The 19,498-nt window shown below is 36.9% G+C and overlaps 1 protein-coding gene across 15 annotated transcripts in view; it reads left to right on the top strand.

The window, feature by feature from the left end:
- The window catches only part of UTRN (utrophin), a 589,012-nt gene that overhangs the window by 468,350 nt on the left and 101,164 nt on the right, over positions 1-19,498 (top strand). For all 15 annotated transcript variants that reach the window (XM_074397323.1, XM_074397322.1, XM_074397326.1 and 12 more), the window contains 2 exons: positions 14,265-14,533; positions 19,312-19,458. In XM_074397323.1, coding sequence (XP_074253424.1) covers positions 14,265-14,533; positions 19,312-19,458 — 416 coding nt within the window. The remainder of the gene's footprint in view (positions 1-14,264; positions 14,534-19,311; positions 19,459-19,498) is intronic.

Here is a 19,498-nt window from a genome sequence, read left to right as displayed (position 1 = left end):
ATAGAGATGGCATCTCCTTGTGTTGCCTAGGTTGGTCATGAACTCCCAGGGTCAAGCCATCTTCCCACTTTGGTCTCCAAAAGTGCTGAGATTACAGCTGTGAGCTACCGTGCCCAGCCTAGCATAATATTTATTTTAAAATTCTTTGTAATTGAGGCCCTCCTGATTTTTCAACAAAGTTTTTACTACCATTTTTGTAGTTCCATAACAATCTACTTCCTTGAATGATTTTGGAACTGTCTTTTCATGGACCTGCTACATTCTCTTCTTCCATCTTTTGCAGTTCTTTCAAAAGAGTGTTTTAAGGCTTACTTATGTCCTTAACATACAATATTAGAATGGATAAGAGCCTTAGAGATGAACTAGTCCAAGCCTATCCACTTAACAGATGAGAAAAGTAAGGTCCATCAGGAGAAAGGAACAACTGCTCAGGTCTCAGCCCAGTCCTGTTGGATATCTAACATGTTTGTTTTGATTTTCAGATGTTAAAATTTCCTTACTTGCCCCAAGTTGAGGAATCCAGTTTTGATCATTTTACAACCTATGCAGTGCCTGTATGTATCAGGCAGTCAATAAAAGTTTGATGAAGAATAAATAGATGACTGCCTGGGTAAATAAGTGGTATAAAGAAATTAGTTTAGTTATTATTGTGACTTACATACAATCTATTACAATAACATTTTTATGAGCTAGGTGGTTAACGATGATTCCTTTTTCACCCTTCCCCCTGCCATCACCACCATATTTAAAAACAAGGAAAATGAGCCCAGATGTCTCATGTACCCCATAAATATATACACATTATATATCCACCAAAATTTAAAAAAAGAAAGTAAGCCCAAACTGTAGAGAATTCTTTGAACTCATCAGTACTTGCTTTTCCTCACAACCTTGAGTCTATAAAGAATAATTGTAGATGGGAGAAACTGATATTATCAGCAGTAGAGTGATTGGATTATTGGTTTTTAAGACGAAATGAAAATAAACCTCAACAAAACGCTCAACATTTATGGAATTCCTCTCCTATATCTGTCAAGAAACCCCTGCCCTCTCTCACCACCCTGAGTCCATTCTTCCTGCAGTCTTTGCATCTTACCTCATTCCCCTCCAGCCTCTGGGTTGCTCAGGCTAAAATCCACTGGGCCACTATTGGCTCATTTTTCCTTTTGTCACTCAAATCCATTCTGTCAGCAAGTCTTGTCACCAGTATGTTAAAAATGTACCTAGAGTATGATCCTTTATCACCATGTCTACTATCCTCTCCTGGTCTCAGCCATCTCAAATGGTCCCTAGTACATTTGAGTAAGACCATCTCTTACTCAAATGACTGCAGGTTCCTTTAACTCATCTCCCTCCTCTGCCTTTGCTCCCTTATTTGAGATTTCCAACACAATAGCCAGAGGACTATTTGAATATATTAGTCATATCATATAACTCAGAGAAGTCAGATTCTTATAATGGCTCACAGACTCTATGCCATGTTACATTTCCCATCTGGTCTCTTATTATTGTCCCTTTCTGTAGATGTAAGGTCCATGAAGACAGGGGGTTGATTTTTTTTTCACTGCTGTATTTTGTAATATTTAGAATACTATCTGGCACATGGTAGGTGCTCATTACTTAATTTTTGAATGAACATATATGTGAGCTGAGCACTGTTCAAGATGGATAAAGAAGTATGGGACATGTTCCTGAGAAGGCTTCAATGTAGTGGGACATCAAAACTAGCGCAGAGGGTAAGAAAGGAGGCAATGTAAAAGTTTCTATACTCAGGCACTCAGTCGTGTCCTGAGTATTCTAAGTGATGTGGGCATTCCAGGAGAGAAGGACTCTGAGGGTCAGAGTGGAGAGGTTGATTCCTGAGCTAGTCTTAGGGGTATGGACACGTAGGAAGTGATTAAGTTCAGGAAAGAGGGATGGCCTTGCTGGGAGACACGATCCTTAGCAGAACAGCTCAACCATAAGGAGAGAGCAGCTGTATATTGGCGAGTCAGTAGACATCCTGGCCTGGCTGCCAGTCTTGTGCCCGGACGGGAGATAGGGATGAAATGCTTGTTTGTGCTGAAGGGTTCAGACTACCAAGGACCTGGACAGTCAGGCAGAACATTGTGACTTCATACAATAAGAAAGAAGGTGCTAGTACAGTTTTTTTTTAAAGGTTGGGGAAAAAATGAGAAGTTCCTTGTCTCATCTTATCAATTTGAGATCTGCCTTCAGTTGGCTTTTCTTGTCTCCTTGCTTCCCTAGTACTTTGCAAAGTTGATAAAAAGTGACTTTATAGCAGTAAAAAAATGTTACATCAGTAAAATTCCACATTATTCTAGACTCTTCTCAGTGGTCAGTCATGTAAGAGTTAAAAGGACATTGGCTTTTGAATCCTTATTTTGCTGTGACATTCAGATGTTTTAAGCCCCATTTTTTAAATACTACATTTGGTGGTCAGGAAAAAAAGTCATGTCAGTTTAGCTTTATGGGGTATTTTTTTTGTTTATGATTAGCAATTTTCATACTGCCTCCTTTCCTGATATTATTTTCTATAACACTGGCTGGTTTTACCTGTTGTTAAAAATAAATGAAAGAAAACTATCCATAGTAGCTTTTATATTTTTGTTGTTTACCATGGCTTATGTACAGCTGCTATTAGAGATAGCGGGCATTTGAAGATTAGTTATCCTGTTTGATGCTGAAATACTCAATGTTGGAGAGGTTAGATCAGGGAGAAATCAAGCGATTTTTTTCCAATTCTATTAAGCATTTTGTGAGTATGTGATGTGTATCATGCTATAAGGACATACCAAGATGGAGTCACCTCTTTAACCATTCTAGAAAATACTTTTCTCTATGATTTTTATCTCCAATGCCTTTTTTTCTTCCAGCTCCTTTAAAATTTTTTTTCTATTAGCAATTATAGCATTGTGTGTATTTTAAAATATTTAAATATCACTGTTGACCATACCACATTAAGTCCTTCCATACCAATCTTTTGCTAGGCCTATTTCAATACATTCTTAATTGACATTTCTCCATTAACATAAATACTAAAATGATAAACCTAAAGCACAAACCTGGCATGAGGTTTCCTGGGGTAAAAACTGTCCATAGTGCGTGCCATGGGGTCTGAGCTCCTCCGCCTGGCTCCGAAAGCTGCACAGTGATTTGGCCTCAGCTTTTTCATCCAGCCCCACTTCGTGCCTCTCTTCACTCCCCTCTTGAGGTTCGTTGGAAGCCAGGCTCCTCACGATGTTCTGCAGGTAGTGATCTTCCTTGCCTTTACCCCATTGCCCGTCCCTGTTTTCCGCCTGTAGGTTCTCTGACCTGATTTCCAACACTTGCCTCATTCATCCATGCAGCTGCTGCTCTTCCTGCCGGCTCTGCTGGGGCTTTGTGTCTTCCTGGCCACTTTCCCTTCCCAAGCTCTCTGCCATGATTCCCTGGCACCCTGTTGTCTCTCTTGATGTGTTTTCCAATGTCTGTGCCTGAAGCTCAGCACTTCCCTCTTTTTTTAGTGACTACCCTCCTTGAAGGAGAATCTGAAAGAGTGTAATAAACTGATCTGAGCAGCCAAGATAGAGACTCTATGGAAAACATAATGCAGATCCTGTTCTTAGATCGTGGGAAAGCCACTCAGGTACCTCTCAGACGTATTAACTCCTACTGTAGACATTGGTGTGACTATATGAACTTGATGTCTGGTGCATGATGGGTAAGTAGCAAAATGAAGTGATAGGACAGGGACAAAGATTAGTGGTGAGAAATGACTCCAGCAGTCTGACAGCAATGAGGAGAAAGAAATGATAAAGAGGTATGCGAGAATCCTAGCATAAAACAAAACCAGGTAGTCTTTGGGACTTTCAACAGTAAAAGAAAACTGAAGCTATGAATTATGGTGTGTGTATTTCTGAAGGCAGAATATAAATCAGTTAGGAGAAGGCTTAGGAATTTATGTTATATTTTAGTACATTTTATTCCAAAATGGTAACCATGAAAAAATAGGGCTAAATGGGTAGCTATTTAGAAAACTCAGCTACTCACATTTCTGCTTATTCAGTTAAAAATCATATTTACTTAATAGTAAATATGATTACTTAATAGTAAATATGATTTTTAACTGAACTAAAATTATCTGAATTGTAGAAATATTACAGAGTTCACAGCTTTGTCAGTAGTCCCTGTTTCTTGTTTGAACAATATGGAAATACTTAATTTCACTTAATTTGTATCATGTCAATGTATACTTTCTCCTTTTAATGCAATTGAACTGTTTTTCATTTGATTTTAATCCCTAGTTTGTGTGTGTTAGAAAGTATCACAGTACAACAATCAATTTCTCATCCTTTGCATTGTCCTTGGTGCTTTTCAAGTCACTTTCATACTCATTCTCTTGTCTTTCTCAATGAATTGAGCTGATCATACAGTATGATTTTTTTTTAATAAAAACACAAAGGCCAAGAAGATATTATGGTGCTGACCAAAGTCATCCAGCTAATGAAAGGCCGATGCAAGACTAGAGCCCTAAACGTCTCTGACAGTGACTCCCGTAACTTTTGGATTTTGGCTGGCTTTTGACTCATCCCTTCAATTTTATCTCCTCTATCTGTGTTCACTAATGGCTGTCTGGCCCCTAACCTCCTAGCTCCTCCTTGACTCTAAGTGTCTAGAGCTTCTTAACCTTGCATCCATGTTTTCTGGTCTCTCCTTGTGCTGCTAATCTCCCCTGGCTGTTCTTAGTCCCAGATCAGAATTCCTGTGTGAACCACACCGCTGCACAAGGAAGCTGTGCAAGACAACAGTCTTCACCCACCCTATCCCCAACCTCCAGAGGGAACTAGGGAATACCTGTGCCTTCCCACCTATTCATTACCTTCAGTTCAGTTTAAAAGTCAGATCTGCACAGGGGAGTTGGAGCCTTCTGTCGGTCTCCGCACCACATACAGAGCAAGCAGGCAGGCATGGGCATGCACGAGCACCCCCCACCAAACATATTAAATGATTTAAAGCTAAGGTATCAATCACTAAATAAAGCTGCTAACAATTTGATAGGATATTTCACCTCTAAATTTGTTTAGAATATTACACAATTCATTGTATACATATGTGTGGAGAAAACGCCTATACTCTGCTTTTGATTTTTTCAGGCTAACAGAAAAGATTGCGTTATTTTGTTTATCAGTTTCCTCAGGAATCATCTTTAAAAAGTATTCCAGTCAAAGCACTACTGTGACTACAACTACGATTTTATTTAAGTTGCCTGAATATCATTTCTGTCTCAGCCTGGTGCAGTCATTTTGCTTAATTTAAATATTTTCTTAATAATCATTGAAAAACCCAGCTATTACTTTAGCGTATTTGTAAATGTATAGTTGAGTGTAGTGGGTATAGTTGTGTATGTGTGTATACGCATATACGACTTTATATAGTTGTGTATGAATGTATATGTGATGAAGGATTAATAATAATTTTTCAGATGAAAATGTGTGTGGATTAATGTTTTCCTCTTTGGTCCTTTGACAGATGGCTATGTATATTTAGTAGTATTTAATATTTTAACTCAAGGTATACTGTTTATTTTTTTAAATTTTTCCTGATATTATAGAAAGCCAAGTATTAAGAGTATTTTTTTCTCTGTGAAATCTCGTATGTTTTATGATATAACAAAGAAGTAACAAGTGACATATTCGGTCGATTGTCAGTCTACTTTATGCCAGCATTAGAAAACTTACACAAATAAAATTACATGGTCAGTAAATGAGTGAAGTTTTGAAATTATTATATAGTTTAGTAGAAGTTACTTTTATATTAATTCTCCCTATAATTTAAGGTTACAAGATTATTTTCTTGTATGTAGTAAAATGAGGACAAATTACACACTAGTTAATACAAGTCATTGGGCTAGTAAAACTAATGGGTGTTTTCTCCCAGGGCTTTTGTTTTCCTCGTAACAGCTTTATTAATTGGAAGCTCATTCACTGTAAATGACAGACCTAGAGCTCCCGTAAGTGTAGGCGTGAGGGGGAAGGCTTCGGCTTCCATAACCAAGCCACAGTAGAGATGTAGCTGACCACAGGGACTGGAATGCCACCCAGAAGGCTTTTCTCCATGTCTTCCTCTCTGCTTTTCCGTATAGGTTTTCATTTTCTTAGCTTCCATATGACCGTATAGCTCACAACTTCATACCAGGAAGGACTCACCCTTCTTTAGATCCAGAACATTCCAGGAGAGGGCTCTGGATGACTCGGTTTGAATAACATGGGACTCAGGGTCTTTTAGGATTGGGCAGACCCTCTCCACAATATCATTCTAAATGGAGGAAGTATCCATTCCCATAAAGGAAGGGGTAAGTGAAAAATGTTAGTAAATGCAGACATTCCCAACAAGCCAGCATTTCACAGGCGCTCACCATGTGCCATACACTGTGCCAGGAAACTTACCTGCCTTGTTTAATTGCATTCTCATAATAACTCCTGAGGTGAATACTTACCATCCATTTGACAGACGAGGAAACAGAGTTTGAGAGGCTTAGAGGCATACTGTCTTCTGTGTGACAGAGCCAAAATATGAACAAAGGCTTATGTCACAAAACCTGATGCTCTTAACTGCCATAGTATACTATCTTAAACTACCTCAATAATCATTCATATTTCAAGATACTCAATAGAAACAAAATTTTATTTTCCATATTCTTTGATTTTAAAATGATTCACATAGTAATTGAATATGTTTATGACTCTTTGCTGTTGGTCTTTCTTCACTGAAATGCTACGTTACATAATGGAATCATAAACAGTTCACTGATTTCCTGACAGCAAGGAAGAAGGTTTCTAGGCAATCTTAGACTTTGTCTTTTTATTTTTCATATAAAAACTTGAAATATAAGTAATTGTTTTCATGCCTTTAGACCACGACAATAATTTCATTAGCTTCTCAAGTCCAAATTAGATTAGTAAGGTTGTAATGCATGAAAAAGCATAGAAAAACATAATGTTACTTAACTACAGAGCAGTAATGTGATTTTTCCTGTGTTCTTAACTACAGAGCAGTAATGTGATTTTTCACAAATAAAAGTTTTATAATATCTGTATAAATATAATCCATCTAGTCTTCAACTTTTCTAAAATATAATGAGCCAGGTGAGTAAGCCCATCAATTGGGTAAAAATTTGGAATTCTTTTTTTCATGCTAACTCCTACCATAGTAATAAAATCTCATTGAAGTAAACAACAGTCTTCATGAACAATTATGTGAGAAAGGTCTGTTTGATGGACATACCATTTTCAATTAATTGTTTACCATCTGTTATGTTCTCTAATCAGTGTTACAGCCATTCATAAATCACATTTGCCTCATAAAAAGATGGCAATAATTTACATGTGTGTATTTTATTGTGATCAGCATCTGGGACATTACTTTCTGATTTAAACATAAAGGACAGGAAGATACTAAGCTCTTTTAATGTGGTATAAGGTACTTATTTTTTGTGATTGTTGTTCTTAGTAAAAAGCTGGAATCTTCGAAGAATGAATTACAGGTTTTTCTGGTTTTTAGGAAGTGTAATCCTAGCAAAGGCATAAATTCTCCTCTTCAGTTAGACTCATCACTTATTTTGGCACTACATAAACATAAGCCATACTTAACTTATAAGAATGGCAAAACATGGATAGAATGTTCCAACCTCCTCTGTAGCTTGTTCAATCACTAGGGGCTGTGTTTAGCTGGGAAGAAGCCTGGGGAGAGATTGAGCCGTCATGTGGCAAGAAATAAAAGACTTTGGATCTAAAACTTGGTCCTTTGATTCTTAAAGGAGAAAGGGGAGAATTTTATTTTTTATTTTCTTTTTCTAGTTCAAGATATTATACAGAGATCGATTTATACATTTAACAAGTACATTTTGATTGCCTACTCTTTGCAAGGGGATGTCTAGACACTGGGGATACAAAGGTGGGCAAAACAGAGATTTTTTTTCTCCTGAAACATTTTCAGCTTTTCCTTTCCTTTCAGTGCTACCTGCCTGCCCCCAAGGATTTATCTATTGATTTCCAGCCCAAATGAATTAACTTGAATAAATTGCAAAACTGTCACTACTTGGAGGAAATTCAGGGATTATTCCTGAATAAAGAAAATTGAAAGATCTCAGGTTACTTGGCGAGGCCCTGGCTTGTCTGTTCCAGGGTCTCTTTGCTATTCCTGCTTCCTTCCTTGAAGTTGCATCTGTCTAGTGGTTGGCCCCTGCTTCCTCCTCCACTCAACGCTGGGCTTATTTACTTTGACCCACTTCACAGGAAGAGAAAACCTTGAGTGTATTTAGACTCCAGTTCTGCCTCTGTTGGCTTCAGGTCAGTGGTGCCATGTAGCTCCTTCCACAGTGTGTTGTGTCTTCTGAGTTCCTCTCCGTTTGTGTCCCCTCTCTTAATACCTTGCACTGAATATTTGCGGAAGGCAGTCCCTAAATCTATTGACTTTTGAGGTCTTGGTGTTCCCTAAATATATCTATGTCCTCGTTTATTTAAACAAAAAAGAATTTGAGAAGTCCACTGGCAGGATGGATGAATCCATGCCATCTTTATCATATCCGTATTGAAAGATTTAGGCTGCACATTAACAGGTGAATCTGCTCTGAATAGCCTCTCATTATTATCATCCTTATAATTTATTAGATGGACTTAATTAGAAGCACTAATCAGCCACGGCACTTGATGATGTACTTGTAATCTCATAATGATCAGTTGTCATCAGTTATTGTACAGAGTAGGAAATGGTCAGGGTCTTCTCAAACACTGATTGAACAGTTCAGGACTATTAAATGGATCCTAATCATTTCATCAGAAAATTTGAAAAGAATGTACTTCCCAGTATTTTAATCAGAAACATCTTTTGGTCATGAGGAAGAAAGCGAGAGAAATAGGTGGGTAAAGAAAAAGAGATAATGAGAGAGAGCAAGTCAAGTCTTTTCCCTTGAGTTCTTGTTGGCTAATCAACCTGGTTTGCTAATGTGAAAATCTCTACAGATATTTAAGCCTCCCAGAGTTACTTATAAAATAGTCAAAAGGAATTAAAAGAGTAACCTTTCTCAAGAGCCGACTATGTGCCACACATGTGCCTGTAGCTTTCTATATACTAACTGAGGTTGAAAGAGATAAGGCATATATCTAGGATTATGTAACTTGTTAGTATTGGAACTAGCATACAATCTTCTGATCTTTTCTTCTGCCAAGAAAAGATTCAGATATCCAAATCAGTAGCACAGCATTTATGCTATGCAACTAAACTGCAGTAAAAATGCTAGTTGTAAATTATTTTATTTAATATTTCCTTTTCATCTTTTGGTAGAATAAAACAGTAAGATCATAGATACATGCAAAAAAGCAAATAGTATAAATAAGGTATTTAGAATTACATACTTGAAAGGACTTAGTAAGGTTGATCCTTCTATTTCACAGTGATTTTTTTTATAAGTGCTTTACACAGATGTGAGAAGGAAGAAGGAAAATGAAGTGAAAACATGTTCACTTAAAAGTGTAAAGTTGAATATTCTCAATAAAAAGGAGGACTAAAAATTCTATTCAGTCCAGCTCAATTAAGTAATTATATACTGAGGACATACCAATCTCTAGACTGGCTACTGTAAAATCGATATGGAAATAAAGAAAACATTCATGACATTGGCCTTTAAAACTTAAGAGTAGAAAAGCCACAATGGAGATAAGTGTTGATATCCTAATTGAGAAAGAAAATACATTTGGGAAACCTTTATTAAAAATAACACTGGGCTAGCACTGATAATTTCTACCATTATTTCATGGAAGAAACATAGTTACCTTTTTAAAGTTTAAAAAATAGCTTTGCATAAGCACCCAAAGGAAGGGTTTCTTTTCCTCTACTATTAAGATTTCTTTGAGATAGGCATAGGCTCAGCCTTCTTACATAATTAAACTGAGGTGAAATAGACTCTTGACGTAAAATATTTTTCTAGCATGAGAAAATAAGGTTTGCACTTGATAAAACTGGGCTGGGCAGGTCAAGTAACTGGCCTAAGGGCAATGGGCAAAATGGGAGCAGGGCTGATTCCAAATTCTAGTCCCTGTTCCTGGTCCAGCTTTGGTTTCCCACCTGCATTGCAGTAAAGTATATTGTAGTCTTTTTCCTCATATAAAGGAGAGCATGGCATCAATGCTGTGCTACTGCTTTGCATATTTGAAGAAGTTAAGCTGATTGGATGACAGAAAACCTCAGGATTTCTTTCCTTTTTCCTCTCTTCCTTTGTCTTCTTCCTGTTTCTTCTTTCTAAAAGATAATTATCTGTGCTGCCTTAAATATCTTTGTAAGACAATAAAGAAATTGGCATGTTAAAATTATAAAATATAAATATAAAATAAGTATAATATTTATAATCTATAATATATAAATATATAATGTAAATACATACAAAAATATAAGTAATAGGCCAGGTGCAGTGGCTTAAGCCTGTAATCTTAGCCCTCTGGGAAACGGAGGTAGGAGGATCACATGAGGCCAGAAGTTTGAGACTAGCCTGGACAACATAGTGAGACCTCATCTCTAAAACAAAAAACAAAAAGCAAAAAAATTAGCTGGTCACTGTAGCACATAACTGTGGTTCCAGCTACTCAGAAAGCTAGGATGGGAGGATTGCTTGAGCCCAGGGGTTTGATGCTGTGAGCCATGGTCATGCTACTGCACTCCAGCCTGGGCAACAAAGCAAGAGCCTGACTTAAAAAAAAATGGTTTGTATATATATAATCTTTAAATATACATAGATATATAAACAATTATATATAATATATATACAATTTTATTTATGTACATTATATATAAAAGTAATATTTTTTCTTCTGAGTAGTTGAGTGTATATGTATGTAACAAAAATTAAAATACAATTCCACCCTCGGATTTTGGCCAGTTCAATGGGAGGACCTGAGGGGAGGAGAATGGAGAGTGACAGGGTGCCTGTGCAGGCGTGTGCACACACACACCCACGCACACACGTGCACGCACACACACACGTGCACGCACACACACACATGCACACACACGTGCATGCACACACACACACACACACACACACACACACACACACTTTAGAGAGTAGGAAAGTGACACAGAGAAATAAAGGTGTTCCGGTCTCAGAATTGCTAGCAAATTTATTTGGTTTTCTCCTGCTCTTTCCTCCAGTTTTTCTAGCGTTAGCCTCTCTTACCACCTTTCCAATGCAAATTAAATGACCCTCTTATCACTGAGCTTCTTTTGCTCTCTGGCCTCCAGTATTTAGAGGCTGTGCTTCGCGTGGGACTGACACCAGAACCCAATGGAGTAGAAATGTCCCGTGAGCTTCAGCTACATGGTCTGGAGAAATCAATTTATATGCCAACAGGCTAGCTGCATTCCATCCTGACCACCTATTAGAACCACCTGGGGAGATTTGACCTCTCTCATGCCAGACCTGACATTGACCAGGGAAATCATGCCTTTTGGGGGAGGGGCTCTGGATCACCAGCTTTAAAAACTCACTCAATCCATCAATGTCGGGGTTTCTAATATGACACCAGTGTTCCTCACTGGTGGAGAGGATTCTCTACTTTAGCATTTACCACAGAATACCTATTCAGAAAATTTGAAGTAACATTTGTCCTTTGATTTTCAAATGAGAGGGCTTTTTTTTTTTTTTAAAAAAAAAAAAAAAAAAAAGAATGCAATCATTTGCCTTTAAAAAAAAAAAACATTTTTTCTGCCTTTTTGATGTTTGAATTTATTTATTTGTTTATTTATTTTACCCCAAATAGTCATACCTTCATATTTCACATGTTGCGTCTTCTTATGTGTTTCACAGACTTCTGGAAAGTTTTTGCTTTGTTTTTTTACTTTGCTCTGTGCTTGCCTTAACAGTATGCATTCAGCTGGGATTGTTGTTGCACTGGGAAACTCTTATTTTGACTCAAAAGTGATTAGTTAATATGTCTCCTTTCTGGCAGACAGATGGTGAATTGAACATAGAGGTTTTCTTTTCTTCTGAGTAGCTGCTTGAGTGGGGATTATGTAATAAATACCACACAAGAACTGCTCAATAAATAGATTTTTGCATTAAGGAAAGACAAAAACGTCAGAGGCAGTAGACAATGTTTTGATGCAAGACAAAGAAGCCATGGGGCTCCCCATGCCAGGTTATTTAATGTCTGACAAAATGAGTTTTTACTTTATCTGAGGAAAATCGTCATAATTAAGTTGTCCGTTCTGAAATGAGTCAGGTATTTCTTTTTTTTTTTTTTTTTACAGTAGTAGATGCTTGATATATCTTTGAAAGAGCCCAAGTAACTTATTAACAGACACAGGTGTTTAATCATAAAAGTTACCACCTCTCATGAGACTAAGAATGATTTTTTTGTCTTGACATAGCATTTTATATTTATGTAAAATATATAAAATATATTATATATTTATCATTTTATAGATATCTTTTTCTTTTCTTTTCTTTTTTTTCTGATGGAGTTTCACTCTTGTTGCCCAGGCTGAAGTGCAGTGGTGTGATCTTGGCTCACTTCAACCTCCGCCTCCTGGGTTCAAGCGATTCTCCTGTCTCAGCCTCCCTAGTAGCTGGGATTACAAGCATGCACCACCACGCCCGGTTAATTTTGTATTTTTAGTAGAGTAAGGGTTTCTCCAGATTGGTCAGGCTAGTCTTGAACGCCTGACCTCAGGTGATCCACACACCTCAGCCTCCCAAAATTCTGGGATTACAGACGTAAGCCACCATGCCTTGACTCTAATTTACTTATTTTCTTTATTTATCTTGTACTAGCATATTCAGCCTAACTACCGATTGCAGTGTTTTCTCTTCTTCTCCTCAATTTAGCTGCCAAGAGATTTTTGAAATTTCTCTGTAGACTCCCACCACTTAAGCAGTTCAAGTCATAGTTCTGTGGTTGCTAAATATCAATGCCTAGAATTTTTGGAAATTTAGAAAGATAAACCTATGTGTTTTTGTCACCTTTGACTTGGCTTTTAAATAATATTTAAATAAAATCAGGCAGACCAATTTACACTGAGGATGAAAGTTACAGTTTAGGAGAGCTTGCTTCGGTGCATTTTATGATGAAGTTCATTTATGATGGATGAAGTTTGATGAATTTTAGATCATTTTACAAATGACTTGGAACATTTTGAGGTGAGGTAGAAATTGCTAACGTGACGTGTACTGAAAGATGAGTTGTTATCACAGAGAAGAGTATGATTTCTGTCTCAAATTAATGTACAGTTTACCTTGATTGCATGTTTCTGAGCTGCCTGTTTATTTTCAGTGGACAGTCGGACACCACCATCAAATCAGCTAGCTAGGAAAGGAGGTGTTTTAAGGTGTAGAAGATAGAGAGGCCCCAGGAGTATGGAGCTGTGCTGGAGACCTTTCTAAGCTGCCTTGAGACTTTTCCCCTCTGTGTTTATCACATTCCTCTGCCATTGTCTTACCAGCTCCCCATTTTTCATATTTCTGACCCTTGGCTTTGAACTTGACTTTGATTTCTGTCTATATCCTTTGATTCTCCTCTGGACTCACCCTGCCCATGTCTTGTCGCCTGTCCACGTGTTATGGCTGCTATTTTTGTCTCAAGCCTATTTCAGGCATTATAGAAGCCCCCTTGCTCTATTACATATTTAGGATGGTCCTTGAAATCTTGCTGTTTTCCTGCTAAAATGTTTGTGGGCTGCAGATGATACCCTTTGTTAAAAATAAACTGCCAAACAGCCTTAGAAATTATCACTATCTGAGGTATGTTATTTGCCTTCAGTTATTTATTTTTTAGGAACACAATAATCTTATTTTCTGAGCATTTCAGCGTATAATTTATAGTCATTTGTCATTCATTATGCTTGCCCTTTCTCTTGAGAATACTGAAATGAAAAAGTGTCTTTGGGTTTTGTGTAACTAAATTTATGAAAAAGAAAAATTGGTTTATTTCTTATGTTATCTTCTTACATTTCAAGCTTTACAAATATATTAAAACTAAAAAACCAGATCAATATATTAATCTCAGTAACTGTTTCATTCTCCTTTTGAGTGTGTGATTAGGTGTGGCAGAGAATTCATGGATGAAGTATGGGGAAATTTTTTCTTACCCTGACCAATTTTTATCCAGGAGTAATTTTTTCTTAGTTTTTGTCTGTACACCTCAGTAGCATTGGTAATACTCACACATGGCTATTAAGAATATGCTATCAGACATCCAAATTATTCTATTTCTTTTTTTTTTTTTTAATCACAGAATTGACTCCTGAGGAGAGAGCCCAAAAAATTGCCAAAGCCATGCGCAAGCAGTCTTCTGAAGTCAAAGAAAAATGGGAAAATCTAAATGCTGTAACTAGCAATTGGCAGAAGCAAGTGGACAAGGCCTTGGAGAAACTCAGAGACCTGCAGGGAGCTATGGACGACCTGGACGCCGACATGAAAGAGGCAGAGTCCGTGCGGAATGGCTGGAAGCCCGTGGGAGACTTACTCATTGATTCGCTGCAAGATCACATTGAAAAAATCATGGTCAGCATCATTGTCTTGGAAGGATTTTTAAGAAATATTTTCTTGTTAAATGTAATGCATATAAAGAGAGCCACATATGTAAATTGTTATAAGGGATTGTTACAAAGCCAGCACCATTTCAGCCCCACCCATCAGGAGTCAGGACAGATGCTTTCCATATGTCCCTCAACCCTGCCCCCAAATAACAACTAATCCAACTTTTTATTGTAATTTACATTTATTTTTACTGTTTACCCAGTGGTGCATCCCTAAACAATATAGATTAGATTTACCTCTTTGAAAAAAACTTAATCTCCAGATTTCTTCTATATTCCTCTTTTCTTTTCTTTGCAGTTTATTTGTTAAAGATACTGAATTGTTTGTTTTGTATTAATTCCTAGAGCCTGGATTTTTCAGAGTTGCTTCCATATAGTGTATGTAAGCAGCTTCCTCTCTACTCTGTATCTCTTGTAAATTGGTGGTTGGAGGTAGAGATATAATCAAAAGCACACTCTTTTACTGGGAAACTCTCATTTGTATCTTACTATATGAGTATATTAATGAAGAATTAGTTTAGCTATAAATTCTGTTTGTAGTTAGGAATGCCCAAAGCTAAGGATGTTAGACCTATGGTCACATCCCTTTTGGTTCCCACATTCTAGAACATCGCCAGAAAATAAAAGGTTACTAAAATTTAGGCAATAAGAGATATAAATAACAGATTTAGTGTAGAGAAGGATTTATAGTAGCATACTAAACTAGGTAGTCATGAATCAAATCAGAGACTAAGCCAGTGAAAAATTAGATGTTAGGCTGACAGTATCCATTAGGAATGGAATTTTTATTGCAGAAGATATATATCATTTGTGTACACACATTGGATAGCATTCTCCCTTTATATGCATGTAGCTAAATAAGAAAGAGAAAGAAGATCTAGGAAAATTACCTGAATATCTAGGTTAATTGCATAAGTAAATATACAAATGTATAGATACCAGAATAATAATAGGTAGCATTTACTGAGGCTTACTGTGTTTCAAGAACTGTTCTTAGCCAGTTTGAATAGTTATCTCTCTTAATCCTCACACCAACCCAACAAAATAGGTATTATTATTATGCCTGTTTGTCAGATAAGAAAACTGAAAGTAATTGCTCAAGCCCGCATAGCTGATAAGTGGAAGAGTTTCCCTTCCTTTTTTCTTGCCCTTCTCTTTCATCGCAGAGAACTTTTACACAACTTTGATCAACTATTTGAATTTCAAGCTTTAAAAGTTAAATATCAAATTTTAAGCTAAATGTTTTTTATTACTAAAAGTTATACTGGTGTCTGTCATCTTTCAGTGTAAATATACAGGTATCCAGCTATCCTATGAATTAAAGAGGTGTCTTCCTAGTATTTTAAACCTTAGGATTTAAAAAAATCATTTCCATGGTTGGACTTGTACTTAAAATAACCCACTGCAAAGAAAACCTCTGGCACAGCTTCCTTGGAAGCGGCACATTTCTTGTATTTGAATGGATAGTTTTAGACACTAAAAATCTTTAAGTCAGCAGTTCACAAAAATTATGTTTTATTCGACTGCAAAAATACCTCTTGGTTAGAGCAGGAATTTACCCGTTTGAACTGAAAGCATCAGCTTACAGTGCAGAATGGTTAGTGCTTGGGGAAAAGTGAAGAATTGTACCTGGAGTTATTAAATGTCCAGAAGTTTGGGAGTTGATAATCGCATTTGATTAAACCGCTTACCCACTTCTACATCCAAATCCTTTTGTTTAAATCTCTGCAGAAGTAGAAGCCAGGAAAAATACAATTAATATTTTAATAGGAATAAACTGTAAATTAAAATATTTTAATATCTTTTTAGGAAAAAAGACAGTAAAATCCCAAGTCTTATTAAGACATGTAAAATAGATTCAAAATCTGGGGTGTGTTACATGTGGTTTAAAGTATACCCCAAATCTCATTGATTGTGTAGTCAGATAAAAATAAGTACTGAGTTTTGCTAAATATTATTAAATATGTCAAAGCAACTGGTAAACACAATCCTTGGGGGTAATCGAATACTGTCAACTCCCTAAAATTATCGTTAATCGTTCTTATTTACAGAATACACACCTTCTGGCAAGAGAAGGGCATAGAAGTCACACCTGCCAACAGACTGCCAGTTAGCACCTTTGATACTGGCAGATGTTCTGTTTTTATGGCAAGGAAGGCCACATAGCCTCCTATTCTGTTATAGGAAAGTGCAGTCATAACATGATAAATTGGTTCTTTATACTAGAACACACAGCAGTTCTGAAACCATTTTCAAACTTGCTTTATCTCAAGCCCCTTAATTTGGAAGCTCTTCAAAAACAAAAGATAAACTTTCTTGATAGAAAGACTTCTCGTTGCCATATAACACCTGACCATAAAAAGAAAAACAAAAATCAAAGACCTTGTTTCTCAAAGCTTTTTAAATGTTTTCACCTGTGGCTTATATAGAGAAACATCTTTGGAGAGGAAAAATTTAAACTTCTTTTCTGTTCCAAAAGATTTTTAAAGCCTGTCTGGAAGTTATAATCTAATTTTTTTAAAGTTTACTATCTTTTGAAATACAATTATTATTTGAAATTATATGAATCTCAAAAGATTTTCTAGCATTCCATTTTTAATCTCCAATAGTAAAAAAATAAAAAGATGTTGATTTTTAAAAGCTAATTGCAAGTCTTGAGTCCTCCAAGTTACCTACCATGGAGACAGTATTAAGGCATAAAGTTAAAATCATGACTGAAGAATCCTTGAGGGATTTGGATTCTGTCATTGTTCTCAAACTGAATATGAAGGACCCAGGCCTCTTCGAAGTCCAGACTGAAAAATTCCCTTTGCCCACCCTAACCCACACCTCCTCCTGTCGTGTGCTTCTATAGTAATTGTGAATGTTTTACACCTATAATGCCTCTGTTACCATACAACTGCTCTTCTTTTTTAATCGTATTTGTGTGTTTGTCTGTGTATGCATATTTTGTCATCTATTAAAATGCCAAATCTGTAGCAGCGGGAAAAAAAAACTACCTCAACCCCTCTTCTCTTTCACATATCTGCAATTCCTATGACTTTGTACACTTCTCTTCTTCTACCCTGTCTTTGAAATGTTGGTAGCTACAGGGTTCAGGTGATATTTCTTGCTTTACACATGCTGATTTCAGTCTTCCAGCTTTCATAGTTCTCACGCTGACTCAAGTCTCTTAAAGAGCCTCCCCAAAAGTGGAGAGGCCGGGCATGGTGGCTCACGCCTATAATCCCAGCACTTTGGGAGGCCGAGGCAGGTGGATCACAAGGTTAAGAGATCGAGACCATCCTGGTCAACATGGTGAAACCCCATCTTTACTAAAAATACCAAAAAAATTAGCTGGGCATGGTAATGCACGCCTCTAGTCCTAGCTATTTGGGAGGCTGAGGCAGGAGAATTGCTTGAACCCAGGAGGCGGAGGTTGCAGTGAGCCGAGATCGCACCATTGCACTTCAGCCTGGGTAACAAGAGGGAAACTCCATCTCAAAAAAAAAAAAAGCAAAGAGTAGAGAATGTAGAAATGATGAAACCTGAGGGCTGATGCTGATGGGAGGTTTATACCTGCTACTTCAAGTTAAGTTTAGTACATTATTAACTATAATTTTGTGGCTAATTTAAACAAACTTCTCTTTTAATATCCCAGTTCTGTTCTGCATTCTGTGTTAACTTAATATTGCTTAAATATCATTCTTGTGGGCCTTTCTCAATAGAAATTAATTTTCTCTCTCTTGGATTGCAAGTCCTGCGCTAAATAGTGAGGGTCTATTCCCAAGCAGCTTCCATTTTTTTTTGTTGGGGATATCAAGAATATGGATGCTCATAATGACAACTTCTAAGTGCTCTTAGTACGTTGTTTTAATGACTAGACCTTGCTCGGAGGTGGCATTTGTCAACTGGCATTTGTCAATTCTAAGACTCATTTACCTCTTTTCCTATGGACTCCACTCTTCCTGCCCCAGGCCTAACCACAGACAGTGTTTATAAATGATTTTAACAGGGACAGACCTTACTTCTTGAGTCTGTGTTAGGCGTTGGTTTCATGGTTAGAAAAGTTGTTTTTACTGGCCACTTTCTAATTTAATAAGTGGAAACATGTTTAAATCAAGTTGTTGCATTTGGTGAAAAAATATTAAAGTTCTATGTTAATAAAACAAAATAAAAAGAAAATATGAATACAAACTAAAGTTAGAATCAACATTAGATACCAGTAAAATGGAAAATAATGACAAACATCTTCCAGAGTAAACTGCATGTACTAAAAAGTATGAAAGGAAATACAGAATCATTTAAATGAGTTTGAATTATAGTTTTTATCTTCACACATTTATATTCTTTGGGTTATAAACAGTGACTTTTTAGTTCTTCATCCAAGTTACTGAAAACCTGAGTTATGTTACCTGCTGTCGATGTCCTCTCAGCTGGCCTTGTCATTTATTTGAAGTACAGTTCCAGGACACCTACATATGCCAAAAATCATGCCTACTCAAGTCCACATTTCCCCCTGGAACCTGCATATATGGAAAGTCAGCTCTCCATATAGACGTGCGTTTCACATCCTGCAAATACTATATTTTCCATATGTTTGGTTGAAAAAAATCTTGTGTGTAAGTGGACCCATGCAGTTTGGTTGAGAAAAATGTGTGCATACTTGGACCCATGCAGTTCAAACCCAAGTTATTCAAGGGTCAACTCTACTAGCTTTTGTAATATTTTTTTTCCAATAATATATATTTTTGTGTCTCCTAGGCATTTAGAGAAGAAATTGCACCAATCAACTTAAAAGTTAAAACAGTGAATGATTTATCCAGTCAGCTGTCACCACTTGACCTGCATCCCTCTCTAAAGATGTCTCGCCAGCTAGATGACCTTAATATGCGATGGAAACTTTTACAGGTATCAGCTTATTCCCCTTCATAATACAGGCTTACACCCC

The sequence above is a fragment of the Saimiri boliviensis genome, chromosome 4 (genome assembly GCF_048565385.1).
Source record: "Saimiri boliviensis isolate mSaiBol1 chromosome 4, mSaiBol1.pri, whole genome shotgun sequence".
In the NCBI taxonomy this organism is placed as follows: domain Eukaryota; kingdom Metazoa; phylum Chordata; class Mammalia; order Primates; family Cebidae; genus Saimiri; species Saimiri boliviensis.
The sequence above is the reverse complement of the archived record's forward strand: the minus strand, read 5'-3'. Positions and strand labels throughout refer to the sequence as shown.